We start from the raw sequence: 14,698 nt of genomic DNA, 5'->3' as shown, positions 1-14,698 counted from the left end.
GAGACCTGGGTTCAATTCCCGTCTCAGGCAACTGTCTGTGTGGAGTTTGCACATTCTCCCAGTGTCTGTGTGGGTTTCCTCTGGGTGCTCTGGTTTCCTCCCGCAGTCCAAAAATATGCAGGCTAAATTGCCCATGGTGTTAGGTGAAGGGGTAAATGTAGGGGAATGGGTCTGGGTGGGTTGCTCTTCAGAGGGTCGGTGTGGACTTGTTGGCCCGAAGGGCCTGTTTCCACATTGTAAGTAATCTAATCTAATCAAGCCTAGCAGAACAAAGATGTTGATAGAAAGAGGGAGACTATTGGTGGACTTGGAAGAAAAACCCACCCACTTCCAATTGAGGAAGCTTCTCCAATGACTCAGTGGGAGGCACTGGAGATTTCCAACAAGGGACTGGAAGTAGGTGGGGTAGGGGAGATGTTTTGTACTAATTTTCCTCGTTGGTACCCAAGGTCTGCTGTATACCCTGTCCAAGCCAATGGGGTAACAACCCAGCTGCTTGAAACAGGAGTGAGGCCACTCTGTGATGAAAATGGGAGACTCTGCCTGGCCATCCAATCCCAAAGACAATTCTGGGAAGTGAAGCGCACAGATCTCACCCTGGGCAAACAGTGCCAGGTTACCAGCCACCTAATTTACCATCCTCAAAGCAGCTGCTCAAAAATGCCAGCCACTAAACCTTTTCCAATTTCTATTTTGTTCTCTCGAGACTTGTAAACTGCTGACATCCAATCAGATTCCTCGTTGCAAGTTGCTCTCCTGCCTTGGTTTCAGTTTATCCAACAACACGTTGTGGCTGTACAGGACATTGGTTTAGGCCACGTTTGGAATACTGTGTTTAATTCTGATCTGCAGGAAAGATATTGAACTTGAAAGGGTGCAGAAAAGATTTACAAGGATATTGCCAGGATTACAGGATTTGAGCTACAGGGAGAGTCTGAATAAGCTGGGGGTATTCTCCCTGGAATGTTGGAGGCTGAAAGGTGACCTTACAGAGGTTTATAATATCATGAGGGGCATGGATAGAGTAAATAGACAAGGTCTTTTCCCTGGGGAGATGGAGTTCAGAACTAGAGGTTTCAGATGAGAGGGAAAAAATTCAAGAAGGATACAAGGGGCAACTTTTTCACGCAGAGGGTGATGCGTGTACGGAATGGGCTGCCAGAGGAAGTGATGGAGGCAAAGGTGAGGACTACAGAGTTTAGATTAGAGTGGTGCTGGAAAAGCACAGCAGGTCAGGCAGCATCCGAGGAGGAGGAAAATCAGCATTTCGGGCAAAAACCCTTCATCAGGAATAGAGGCAGGGAGCCTCCAAGGGGGGGAGAGAGAAATGGTTAGGGGGTGGGGCTAGGGAGAAGGTAACAAAGGGTACAATAGGTGAATGGAGGTGGGGATGGAGGTGATAAGTCAGAGGAAGTGATGGAGGCTGGTACAATCACAATATTTAAAAGGCACCTGGATGGGTATATGAATAAGAAGAGTTTAGAGGGATATCGCCCAAGGCAAATGGGACTAGGTTAATTTAGGATACCTGGTCCACATGTACAAGTTGGACGGAAGAGTCTGTTTCCATGCTGTACAGCTCTATGTCTCTATGACTCTATGACACATTCCTATAGTGGTTGTCATGCACTTGGCCATCCAGAGACAATTTGCAGAAGGAATAAAGAACTGCATCCTGAGGAGTTACTGGGAGAAGAGTTGGGAAACAGGGAAACCATCTGAAAGGCAGGACTAGGTTTTGAGGAGGTGGCTGAATTGGAAGCTGAAGGGACATTGAGAGATATGGATCTGAATACGGGCTGGTATCTTACCAGTGAAGGGACAGCAGAGTGTGGAGAGGATTATAACACCATAAACAATCGAGCAGAAGTGGCCATTCAACCCACTGACTCAGGTCCGCTATTCAATGAGCGTGTAGCTAACTGAATAATTATCAACTTCACTTTCCTGTCTTTTCTACACAACCCTGGGAAAGGAGAGATCCAAGTTTGCAAATGATCTATTGCATTGGATGAGACCTTAGAGAAAGGGATGACGCATTGGAGGTTGCAATAAAGACGAGAATTTCAATGTAATTTTCCCAGAGGATAAAGTTAATGGAGGTTGGTGAAGACAAGCACAAAAGTTAAATCAAACCTTTTTCAAGACAGGATCTTGATTGGAGAACTTTGGGATCAGTAAGTCTTTCTTGACCCCAAACGCCCCCTCCTTCCCATCCCCACAGGGTGAAATGGTGAACATGGGGGGCAGGTTAGCATCAGTGAAGGTGACAGACATGATGAAGCTGGGAATCCGCATGCTGAGTGGGGAATGGGAGAGAGACATGCTGATGTTGTAATGGTGGGCAAATGATAGATCATGGCTTATGGATACTCTGTTGGATCTGAAGGTCCACCAGGATGCAAAGATTGTAAATCCCATTGCAAGCTGACAGACTGCCGAATGTGATCAGATGCTAAGGTTCTTGTGAGAGAATAAAATTGGCTTCCAGCTCATCCATGAAGGTTTGTTTTACAATTAGACCACACATTGATGATTGAGAGTCGAGGTTGTGATGGGCAGTCTGACAAAGCTACTGCTTTGACAAGATTACGCTGTCCTTGGTTATTATTAGAGAGGTTGTAAATGACACACACTCCAATACATCTGGGGTGTATGATTTTAGGGCCAATTTGATTGTAGATAACAGATACTGCCTCAGGCAGAAGGTTTTCAAGTTTTCTTTTTTAAAAACAACTTGTATAATGAAAAGAGTGTGGCCAGTTCTTCCAGCTCAGCTTTTCTCTGGTTTGGTTTTTTTTTTAAAACACTAGTGTGAAGAAAGGCCTCTGGACCCACAGAAGCAGGTCCAGGCTGGTCTTCTCTCTCGGACTTCTCTCCTGTAAGACCCTGTGTTTGATCTTACCTTTTCTGCCAAGGGGTGTTTATGGGGATTGTTGCAAGCATTTGGAACAGCATCACTAAGTTGGGATGATCTGTTGGGTTTTCCGATAGGTCAAGTTATTCAGTATTCTGTTTTCTGTTGCTTGTGTTTCATACGGTAATCTTGTAAATAAATTCTGTTTTGTTTGAAATCTAAGTGGTTTGACCGGCTGGTTCCCTCCTGGAATATCCACTTTACCCCTGCTTAAAACAACTAGCAAAGTTAGAGTCTGGGCTACCTTTTTGAGGGCTCTGGTCTGGTCTGTGGACTAACTGAAGCGAACAGCTGATGCGGAGAAGGGAGAGCACATGGGTAAGGAATAGAAAGGGTAGGACAGACAGACAGATAGACAAGGGGAATGACCAATCAGCATTCCAGTTGCCAATTATGTTCTACTGTTATTTACTCTAAGTGCATGAATGATAGATGGGGTGTGAAGCGAATTGGGGCGTGAACACAATTATCCTGGACACACTCAAGCTGAAAGGCAATGGCAAATAGAATGATATGCGAGCAAGAAACCAATTGACGGTGTCAGGGAGAACATTAGCAGGGGAAACGATTATTATGAAGCAAAGAAAAATGGTATTAATTTGTGTTCTCATTAACATGGATGAGCGATTCCTATTGTATAGTAACTTGCTTTAAAACATAGCTGGATTAATTAAATGTTTACCAGCCATCCTGTTGCCAGGAATCAATTCAACTCCCAGCTCCCTGAGTGATAGAAAGATTAATCCATATTTAGATTTTGCTTTATCAGATTGTCAAAACACAGGAAATACTTCTTCTTGGTTTAATTATGCAAGATTCATTCAGGTTTGTTATTGCCTCTGATTTACAACTGACTGTGTTAAGTGCGCAGAATGTTCCTCTCGACACAGGGCACCCCTGCCTCAGGCTTGCTGTATCCAGACACAGCGTAATGCTACTCTTTTGGCAACAGCGTCTCCAATCTCACAGTAGCTCTCTGAGGAATAAGAAGAAATATTGGAGAGTAGGCGAGAGAGAGAAAAAAAAAACGGACAGGGAGAAAGAGATGTGGAGAGAAAAATAAACTAGAGAGAGAGATAGGAGAAACTGAAAGAGAGAAAACAAAAAGATAGAGAGAAAGACAGAAAAAAGAAAGCAACCGAAAGAAAGAGAAACTAGAGATGGAGGGAAAATGAAACAGAGTAAGAGAGAAATGGAGAGGCATAGGGAGAGAAAAATGTTTGTGTGAGAGGAAAGACAACGCCAAATAGAGGGAAAGGTAATGTTGAAGAGATTGAGAAAGAAGCAGATACTGACACGACCACACAAGCATAGAAAAAGCAAACCATGGAGGAGATAGACCAGTAAATTGACACTAAAAGGTTTTTCTTAAAAAAAACCTCATAATAAAATAAACCACAAAAATTCACTATCCTATATCTTCAAAATAATATCATTTGGGTACATTATTAATGTCTCTGATGCCATCATTGCAGTCAGTGAGATTTCAAATACTTGCCATTAAACTGCACACCCCTGAGGCTGAGATATGAATGGCTAAATCAAAATAGTAGCCAACCTTTCTGAACATAATAACAGCAAACATCACTCATGTAAATATTTGCTCCGCTTCACCGTCACCTTTAAGACTTTAAGAACTTCTGCAGTTTTGCTGTCAGACATCTTTTGATCTTTATTTTTGAACAAATCCAGTTTCTCACATCCCAACCCAATCCTTCCATTTCAGACTCTACAATTTCACATTTAGGGACTTGATTCTTTGCTCACTCGTAAATCTGACCTTGAAAAATAGGATCATTTAATGAAACAGATCATATTAAAAAAAACTTACAAATGCAAATGAGACAAGTGGAATGAGGTGAAAAAAATATTAGCGAGAGAGAGAGAGAGGGGAAACGTTCAATAATGGAGAGGCAGAAAGAGAGCATTAAACGGGCGAGAGAGAATGTTACATACTGAGGGGAGAGAGGGAGAGAGACAGAGAGGGAGTATATAACACATTAGGAGAGAGAGAGTCGAGAGAAAGAATGTTACATGCAGGAGTGAAAGAATGTATTATATACTGGGAGATAGAGAGAACATTCAATAGTGGGAGAGAGAGAGAAAAAAAATTATATATTGGAAGAGAGAGACAAACAGACAAACACAGTATGTTACATACTGGGAGGGGAGAGAGAGAGAGGACATTAGGTAGACATGGAGAGAGGGGGGCAGTATTGGAAAATAACATTGAGGGGAGAGGAACGCTGGGGAAATCTCAACCAGAGGTAAGTAATATAACAAGGTCCAAGCTAAAACATTGGGGGAGGGGGAGAGTGGCACGTACTGGACAGAGACAATAAAAATTAAAAAGATGAAAAATCAGGGAGCAGGGGTTTGGAAATGATGAAGGTGCTTGAGATGAAAGGGAAAACTGAGGGTGGATAAACCCTGCAAGGAAGGAAGGAGACAGAGAGAGAGAGAGAGAGGCTAAATGTTAAAAACTGCGGACGCTGGAAATCAGAAACAAGAACACAAATTGCTGGAGAATCTCAGCAGGTCTGGTAACACCTGGGGAAAGAAATCAGAGTTAACGTTTCGGGGTCCAGTGACCCTACCTCAGCACTGAGAGAAAAGAAAGGAATTGCTCGGGGTAAAGCCAAAAATTTCCAACGATTAGTTCTGGTGGGACAGTGAAATAAACTGGGCATCTCCCACTTTACAAAATACTTACCCCCCACACCCCAACCAGAAGCATTCTGTTTTAAAGTTAACCCGCGTGGACATTGAAAACTGCTACCACCAAGGAACGGATAAAAACAAAAGCCCCCCGGGGATTTGCAAACATGAAGAATCCCACTTCTCAGGACCCTGAATGATCCAGCAACTTTCAGAACGAAAACAAGCAGCAGCTCCGCACTTAGAATAAAAGAATTGAATGATTCATCACCAGCCTGCATTAGAAGCACTGCACGGCGCTTTAATAAGGAACATTTTGCACCTTTTTTCAAAAGTCTTCCCTAATGATACAGACGCAAAATATATTTTTTAAAAAAACACCGGTTATTCCGAGGCGATGGACTTTGACAGCCGTTCAAAACCTAGAGCAGACTCACTATTTTTTGGGTGTTCCGTGATGAGCTGAGTTTGGTGCCGTTGAGTCCCACCAAGGTGGGCAGAGTCTGTGACATCCAATTTGTGACCATAGCCATCGTGCTCAGGACAGCTCCAATTTTCAGCAGAGGAACGCTCATTCTGAACTCTCTGTCATTCCAGCCCTTCCGCCTTTGCGACTGGACTGTACCGCTCAGGCACACACACACACACACACACACTCTCCTCTTTGTGGTTCCTCTCTCTTTGTCAATGTCTGTGTGTGTGTGTGTGTCTCAGAGGCTAGCAGGTCCGTCACATCAATTGCAAATCCTTCGGATTCCTGTCTCCCTGTCTAAACAACACCAGCCTTCAAAACCACACCACACACATCTCTCTCTCTCTCATACACAAACACACACACACCCACAGATAGTCAGACCCTGACGTCAGTCTGAGCAAAGAAAAGTAGAGAGAGAGATGAGATCTGTTGGAGACGAGGTTGCATTTAACGCTTTGATTTCTGGGCAATATTTGCACACACACACACACACAGTGCTGTGGAGAATCTCTGTGTAAGAAATTAAGTCAGAAATATTGTAAGCAAGAAAAGCCATCCTGCACCTTATTAGTGAGCAACAGGACTAATCAAGTTACCTTTTGATGCCAGTTCACACAGACTTAATTATTCCTAGTCAACCTCTTCTGACATGTTATGGCAACTCTAGAGGCAGGTAGGACTTAATTTTTAAAATTAATTTATTCATTTGTGGGATGGGGGTGTCGCTAGCTGGGCCAACATTTATTGCCCGTCCCTAATTGCCCCTTGAGAAGGTGGGGGTGAGCTGCCTTCTTTTACAGCTGTGGGTTAACCCATAATGCCCTTAGGGAGGGAATTCCAGGATTTTGACCGAGCGACAGTGAAGGAACAGCAATATATTTCCAAATGAAGATGGGGAGTGACTTGGAGGGGAGCTTGCAGATGGTGGTCTCATGTACCTGCTGCCTTCTGGATGGAAATGGCTGTAGGTTTGGATGGTGTTACCTGGGGATCTTTGGTGAATTTCTGCAGTGTGTCTTGTAGATGGTACACAACGCGGCCATTGAGCACTAGTGGTGGAGGGAGAGGATGATTGTGGATGAGGTACCAATCAAGTGGGTTGCTTTGTCCTGGATGGACCTGAACCCCATAGTTCCAGTCTCCAGGCCACAATAGCAACCTCCCGTCCCCCATGAAACTGGGTAGCAAGAGGATGTTTTGTGCTGATCTGACTGGAGGTGTCTAAATCCAGGATTCATTGGGACAGGCTGAATCTTCTTTGGAGTAACATCAGGAAATGCTTGTTCACATAAGGTGGAATGGGAATATGAAGGTCTCTCACTTTATGTGCTAGCTGAAAACTTTGTTAGGCAAGGATTACAGAACCAAGACATGTGGATGGAATTAAGATACAGGTCAGTAATGTTCTAATTGAATGGCAGAACTGGCTCAAAGGGCCAAATGGCTTCATCCTCTAGTTTTCGTGTTACAGTTCTGTCAATAAGCCCTAGTTACTGTGGTAACATGCCCCTTTGCATTTCCAAAGGTATGGATAATGATGGTAGAGGCTACAATGTTCTTTCTGATCACATGAATCTCCCTCCCGCCCAGCTCTTACCACCTGCCATTGGCTTGTGTTGGCAGGTTAATGCAAAACCAGTCTGACCAACCCACTGAGCACTCCTTCAAGGTGGGCAGGATTTTGGAGGAGGCTGGGAATGGGGTCTGGAGTGGTCGAGGAGGCCCAGCTTTGGTGGTAAGTACAAGAGAGTTTGGTGGACTTGTGCTCCTTAATGTTGGATAGGCCGGAGAAAAAGCTTTGGTTGAGGGTATTGTGATGATGGGTGAAGCCCAAAACACCAATTCTCTTTCTCCAGGGAAAACAGCCCCAGCCTATTTAGCCTTTCCCGATAGCTCAAACCATCCAACTCTGGCAACATCCTTGTAGATCTTTTCTGAACCCTTTCAAGTTTAAACTCTGTCTGCCATTAGTCTCTTGCTCCTCAGATGCTGTCTGACCTGCTGTGTTTTTTCCAGTGCCACACCTTATCGACTTGAACTTACTGAACACACCTTCCTGTGTCTTTTTTAACTCATTCACGGGATGAGGGTGTCACTGGATAACCAGTATTTATTGCCCATCCCAGAAGGCAATTAAAAGTCAAGCACATTGCTGTGGGAGTCTCTTGTAGGCCAGACCAGATAAGACAGCAGTTCCCTTCCCTAAAGGATATTAGTGACCCAGATGGGTTTTTAAACAATCAACAATGATTCCAGATTTTTATTCAATGCAAATTCCACCATCTACCATGGCAGGATTTGAACCTGGGTTATCAGGTTCTGGAATGACTTAAACACAGAGCTCCTGAATCAGAGGCAGGGACTTTGCCTACCACATCACCAGTCCTCCTTGTGTTCTTACATCCACTAAGTTGCAGCAAAGGGTTTCGTAGATCACTCTCGTCCCCTCCTGCACGGTCACACTGCAGATCAGTTTGACAGAGACAACTGGCTCTCAACAAAGTTCAAGATCGGTCAATGATTCCAAATTTGCTAGTGTGGCTGACTGTGAAGGTGATCCCAAACAATTGCAGGAGCAATTGGAGCAGGCTAGTGGCAGGCTGTGTTTTATATGGAGGAGCTTAAAGTTGAAAGGGTTCAGAGATGATTTACAAGGATGTTGCCAGGGTTAGAGGGTTTGAGCTATAGGGAAAGGCAGAATAGGCTGGGGCTGTTTTCCCTGGAGTGTCGGAGGCTGAGGGATAACCTTATAGAGATTACAAAATCATGAGGGGTGTGTATCAGATAAATAGGCAAGGTCTTTTCCCTGGGGTAGGGGAGTCCAGAATTAGAGGGCATAGGTTTAAGGTGAGAGGGGAAAGAGTTAAAAGGGACCTATGGGGCAATTCTTTCTTGCAGAGGGTGGTGCGTGTATGGAACGAGCTGCCAGAGGAAGTGGTGGAGGTTGGTACAATCGTAACATTTAAAAGACATCTGAATGGATATATGAATAGGAAGGGTTTGGAGGGATATGGGCCAAGTTCTGGGAAATGGGACTGGATTAATTTAGGATATCCGGTCGGCATGGACAAGTTGGACTGAAGGATCCATTTCTGTGCTGAATATCTCCATGCCTCCAAGTTTGAGATGATGCATTTTTGTTTAGATTAGATTACTTACAGTGTGGAAACAGGCCCTTCGGCCCAACAAGTCCACACCGCCCCGCCGAAGCGTAACCCACCCATACCCCTACATCTACATTTACCCCTTACCTAACACTATGGGCAATTTAGCATGGCCAATTCACCTGGCCTGCACATCTTTGGACTGTGGGAGGAAACCAGAGCACCCGGAGGAAACCCACGCAGACACGGGGAGAATGTGCAAACTCCACACAGTCAGTCGCCTGAGGCGGGAATTGAACCCGGGTCTCAGGCGCTGTGAGGCAGCAGTGCTAACCACTGTGCCACCGTGCCGCCCAGTGGTTTTATCAGAAAGAAAAGACAAGGTCGTGTTAATGTGACGTGTACAGGGACAGAGGGACCTGAAATTTAGTTATATGATTCTTTGGAGGTAGCAGGACATAAAATTGTTGAAAATGCATGTGAGGTCCTGAGCTCTATTAAAGATGGTTATTGATACAAAAGGAGGAAAGAGTGTGCTGAGTGCTTCTGAACTGCGATTGGGCCTCATCTACATTATTATGTGAGAAGGCTTTTGCTCGGGGAGAGGTTTACCAGAATGGTTCCAGGGATGAGGGAATTTAACTGGAAGGTCAGGTGAAAATGCTAAAGTAGTTCTCCTTGGAGCAAGGGAGATTTCATCCAGGTGGGCAAGATTATAGGAACATAGGAGTTAGGAGCAGGAGTAGGCAATTCAGCCCTTTGAACCCACAGCAGTCTAATGTGATTTTGTTTGGCTTAGATAAGGTAGACAAAGAAAAACTGGTCCAATTGAATAATGCCATAAAGACTCAGGGAGACAATTTCACAGGAAATTCAGGCTAAATGTGAGGAAGTTTCTGGTTTTCCACAGTGAGTGGCAAAGACCTGGAAATTTGTTGTCCGTGGAGATAATGGAAGATTTCAAAAAGGAAGTTGGGAGGTCATTGGCACAAAATGAAGCTTTAGCACCACAACGATGGGGTAAGGGAATTGGACTGACCGGATTATTGTCCAGAGGGCTGACATGGATTCAGTGGAGTAATGTATTTTTCATTATCCATTCATGAATTGTGGGAGTTGCTGACTAGGCCAGTATTTATTACCCATCCTCTAGTTTCCCAGAGAGCAGTTAAGAGACAATCACATTGCTATGGGTCTGGAGTCACATGTAGGCCAGACCAGATAAAAATTGCACTTCAGAATGACTTCACTTGGAATATTGTGCACAGTTTTGGTCCCCTTATTTGAGGAAAGATGTAGTAAGTATTGGAGGCAGTTCAGAGGAGGTTCACTAGATTGATCCCAGAGATGAGGGGCTTGTCATATAAAGACAGATTGAACAGTGTAGGCCTATACTCTCTGGAATTTAGAAGAATATAGGGAGAACAAATTGAGGCATTCAAGATGATAAAAGGGGTGGATAAAATAGACGTGGAGTGGATGCTTCCTCTTGTGGACATTCTGGGATGAAAGGTCACATTCTTAGGACAAGGGGCAGTAAGTTTGAAACAGAGATGAGGAGAAACTACTACCCCAAAGTGCGGTGAATGCTGAGACAGTGAGTAAAGTTAAGGGGGAGATGGACAGATTTCAAATTGGTAATTGGGTTGAAGGGATATGGGGAGAAGGCAGAATAATGGGGGTGAGGAGTATATCAGCCATGATTGAACGGCAGAGCAGACCCGATGGGCTGAATGGCCTAATTCTGCTCCTATACCCTTATGAACTTCCACAAAAGGACATTAGTGAACCAGAAAGACTTTTATGATAATCGTTGCAGGGTTGCCATTAAACTGGCTTTCTTTAAATTTCAGATTTACTTCACTGAACTAAAATTCTGCCAACTGCCATGAACCCATAATACCAGACTACTCACCCAGTGACATTATCACGACACCTGCACCGTCCCGCTGTGGCCTGTTCCCACGCCATAATGACTTTACTAGACTATGACCATGCTCAATTCTAAAGTAGAGACCTTAAGCTCTTAATATCCCACCACAGAGTGCATCATACTGCAGAACAATGCTACAGCCCACAAGGAAAGTGATACTCAGTCCTCCCATTTTGCACACACACAGAATAGCTGCACTCAACACTCATACAGAGCTAGCACGAGAAAAGACACACCAGTGGTGTGCATAGACATGCACATATACATCCAACCCTCCCTGATATCCAGAGATATATATGGGGTTGCTAATGTCTGTAATGTCATTGATTATGCAATTCAGCAATGTGGGCTATTCATCAGCAAACAGGAGTTTACATTTAATTGAAAAATTAAAATCCAGAACTGATAGCTAGACTCAGTGATAGTGAGCATAAAGATATCGTTGACTGCCATAAGAGCCCATGTACGTTCACTAGTGCCCTTTTGCGAAGGAAATCTGCCATCCTTACCTGATCTGGCCTACATGTGACACCGACAACATCTTGATCAAATGGGTTTGACTTTGATTTATGGCTGTCACAGGTACTGAGATGCAGTGAAAAGTGTTGTTTTGTGTGCTATACAGGCAGATCGTACCATATAAAGTGCATCAGGGTAGCAGAACAGAGTGCAGAGTGAGGTTGCCCATTTTGGAAGGACAAATAAGAATGCGGAATACACGGTTAATGGTAGGGTTCTTAGTAAGGTGGAGGAGCAGAGGGATCTTGAGGTCTATGTTCATAGATCTTTGAAAGTTGCCACTCAGGTGGATAGAGTTTGTAAGAAGGCCTATGGTGTATTATCGTTCATTAGCAGAGGGATTGAATTCAAGAGTCGTGAAGTGATGTTGCAGCTGTACAGGACCTTGGTTAGGCCACATTTGGAGTACTGTGTGCAGTTCTGGTCGTCTCACTTTAGGAAAGATGTGGAAGCTTTGGAGAGGGTGCAGAGAAGATTTACCAGGATGTTGCCTGGAATGGAGAATAGGTTGTACGAGGATAGGTTGAGAGTGCTCGGCCTTTTCTCATTGGAACGGCGAAGGATGAGGGGTGACTTGATAGAGGTTTATAAGATGATCAGAGGAATAGATAGAGTAGACAGTCAGAGACTTTTTCCCCGGGTACAACAGAGTGTTACAAGGGGACATAAATTTAAGGTGAAGGGTGGAAGGTATAGGGGGGATGTCAGGGGTAGGTTCTTTACCCAGAGAGTGGTGGGGGCATGGAATGCGCTGCCTGTGGGAGTGGCAGAGTCAGAATCATTGGCGACCTTTAAGTGGCAATTGGATAGGTACATGGATGGGTGCTTAAGCTAGGACAAATATTCAGCACAACATCGTGGGCTGAAGGGCCTGTTCTGTGCTGTATTGTTCTATGTTCTAATACAGTGTTACAGCCACAGAGAAGGCACAGAGAAAGAGAGAGAGAGAAAGAGAGACCAAGAATTAATATTCGAGAGGTCCATTCAAAAGTCTAGTAACAGCAAAGAAAAAGCTGTTCTTGACTCTGTTTGTATGTGTATTCATACTTCTGCATCATCTGCCGAATGGAAGAGGGTGAAAGAGAGTATAACTGAGGTGGGAGGGGTCTTTGATTATATTGGTTGCTTTCCCGAGGCAGTGGGAAGTAGAGATGGAGTCAACGCATGGGAGGCTGGGTTGCGTGATGGATTGGGCTGTGTTCACAACTCTCTGTTGTTTCTTCCAGACTCAGGAAGAGCAGTTACTGCAGCCAGATAGGATACATTCTATGGTGCAGCTATAAAAATATTTGTAAGTGACTTTATGGACATGCTGAACTTCCTTAGCCTCCCGAGGAACTAGAGATGTTGTTGTGCTTTCTTGATCATTGCATCGACATGGGTTGGGCAGGACAGATTGTTGGTGATCATCCCTCCCAGGGAGTTGGTGCTCTGGACCATCTCCACTCAAACACCACTGATACAGACAGGGGTGTGCCCTCCACTCCACTTCCTGAAGTTAATGACCAGCTCCTTTATTTTGCTGATGATGAAGAGGTTGATGTCTGTACACCATGCCACTAAGAACTCAACCTCTTTCCTATATTCTGTCTTAGCCATCTTCCAAAATAGCTTCGAAAGCATTTCAGACCAAGGTCAGATAGGTATGGGCAATAAATAACAGCCTAATCAATGATGCCCACATCCCCGAAATGAGTAGAAAAACAAATTGTGTGGACAATTCAATTGAATCCATTCTCAAGGCATTTTTCCATCATTTGCACAAATGATTTCTCTTATCTGAACAATTCATTATCACCAAGCTCTGATCAAGTAACTGTTTTCAAAAAAGAATTTACAGTGAGATGAATAAGATCGGGGAAAGATCAAGGCAGCTCCGGAGCACAGAAAGATTTAAGAATAAGTAATGTTCAAATAAAACTGACTGCTGCTGTGTTCCTGCGGTTCTGATGCAGTGCAAAACATCAAGGAAATACTTACCGAGAACATCATCAGTATAAGGAGCATGCGGCTAATATTTTCACACAGATGTATGCTGTTCTGCAAAGCGCAGCAAGTTACAGAATTAATATCGCCAAGAGCAAACCCTGTTGAATTCATTGACTCCCACATCCCACCAGTGACGCCAAGATTCAGGCAGATGAAGCTCAATGCTTAATTGCCTGACACCTGTAGTGCACAATGTTTTGCAGCAAACAGCGTATGTCACAGACTGTCATGAACACTGACTGAGGGATATGTCTACACACATTGAAGTGAAGCTTCACTGGTTTTCCTCTACAAGGGATGGAGGAGCAATGGAGGACATTCTCTGAAGCCTGACAGAGTGAGACTCTGGCTCAATGGGATTTGACATGTCTTGAATGTAGTTCCTCATTCACATGCTCAGAAGCTTTTCCTAGACTAAAGATTGAATTATCCCTTTACTCTCCCTGCAGTTCTCAAATGTCTCTTCTCCTTTTGCTAGCTTGTAGTTTTCTCTCTCTCGCCTTCCCTAGTTTGTGTGTTTTTCTTTCTCTTTTCCTTTGAATTTGTGTTCCCCTCACAGTTTGTATTCTCCATCTCTCCCGTTTCCATTGCTCCAATTTTTCTTTCTCTCCTGTTTTTTTTGTGTCTTTTCCTTCCCAGTTTCTGATTACCCTCTCAGTTTGTGTGTGTGTCTGTCTGTCTCTCTCTCTCCTCACCCAGTTTTTCTTGCTCTTTCTCTCTCCCCCTGCAGTTCTTTCCTCAGCAGTTGTAGGTTCTCCCATTGGTTTTCATTGACTCCTAACACCATCCTCATGATAGGTAAGGATGCAGTGAATTCTGAACAGGAAGTAGCTAACCTGATGTGGAGTACGTGACTGTGTGAATGCATACAAACACACACACACAGACACAGACACATGCACACACAGATACACACACAGACACACACAAAGACACACACACAAAGACACACACACACAGACACACACATACAGACACAAATACAGACACACACATGCAGACACACACTGCACAGACACACACGCACAGATACACACACAGACAAACAGACACACACAGACAAACACACAGATACACACAGATAGACACACAGACACACATAC

The 14,698-nt window shown here is 44.2% G+C and overlaps 1 protein-coding gene across 2 annotated transcripts in view; it reads right to left on the bottom strand.

Annotated features, from left to right (window-relative positions):
* The window catches only part of olfm2a (olfactomedin 2a), a 426,707-nt gene that overhangs the window by 219,871 nt on the left and 192,138 nt on the right, over positions 1 to 14,698 (bottom strand). The window contains exon 1 of one of the 2 annotated variants that reach the window (XM_072564345.1): positions 6,013 to 6,417. The exons of the other annotated variant lie outside the window; for it this stretch is intronic. Within the exon in view, the coding sequence (XP_072420446.1) occupies positions 6,013 to 6,150 (138 nt within the window). The 5' untranslated portion in view covers positions 6,151 to 6,417. Of the gene's footprint in view, positions 1 to 6,012; positions 6,418 to 14,698 lie in introns of those variants that run through there. 2 annotated transcript variants of the gene reach the window in all.

Source organism: Chiloscyllium punctatum, chromosome 46 (assembly GCF_047496795.1).
Source record: "Chiloscyllium punctatum isolate Juve2018m chromosome 46, sChiPun1.3, whole genome shotgun sequence".
In the NCBI taxonomy this organism is placed as follows: Eukaryota; Metazoa; Chordata; class Chondrichthyes; order Orectolobiformes; family Hemiscylliidae; genus Chiloscyllium; species Chiloscyllium punctatum.
The sequence above is the reverse complement of the archived record's forward strand: the minus strand, read 5'-3'. Positions and strand labels throughout refer to the sequence as shown.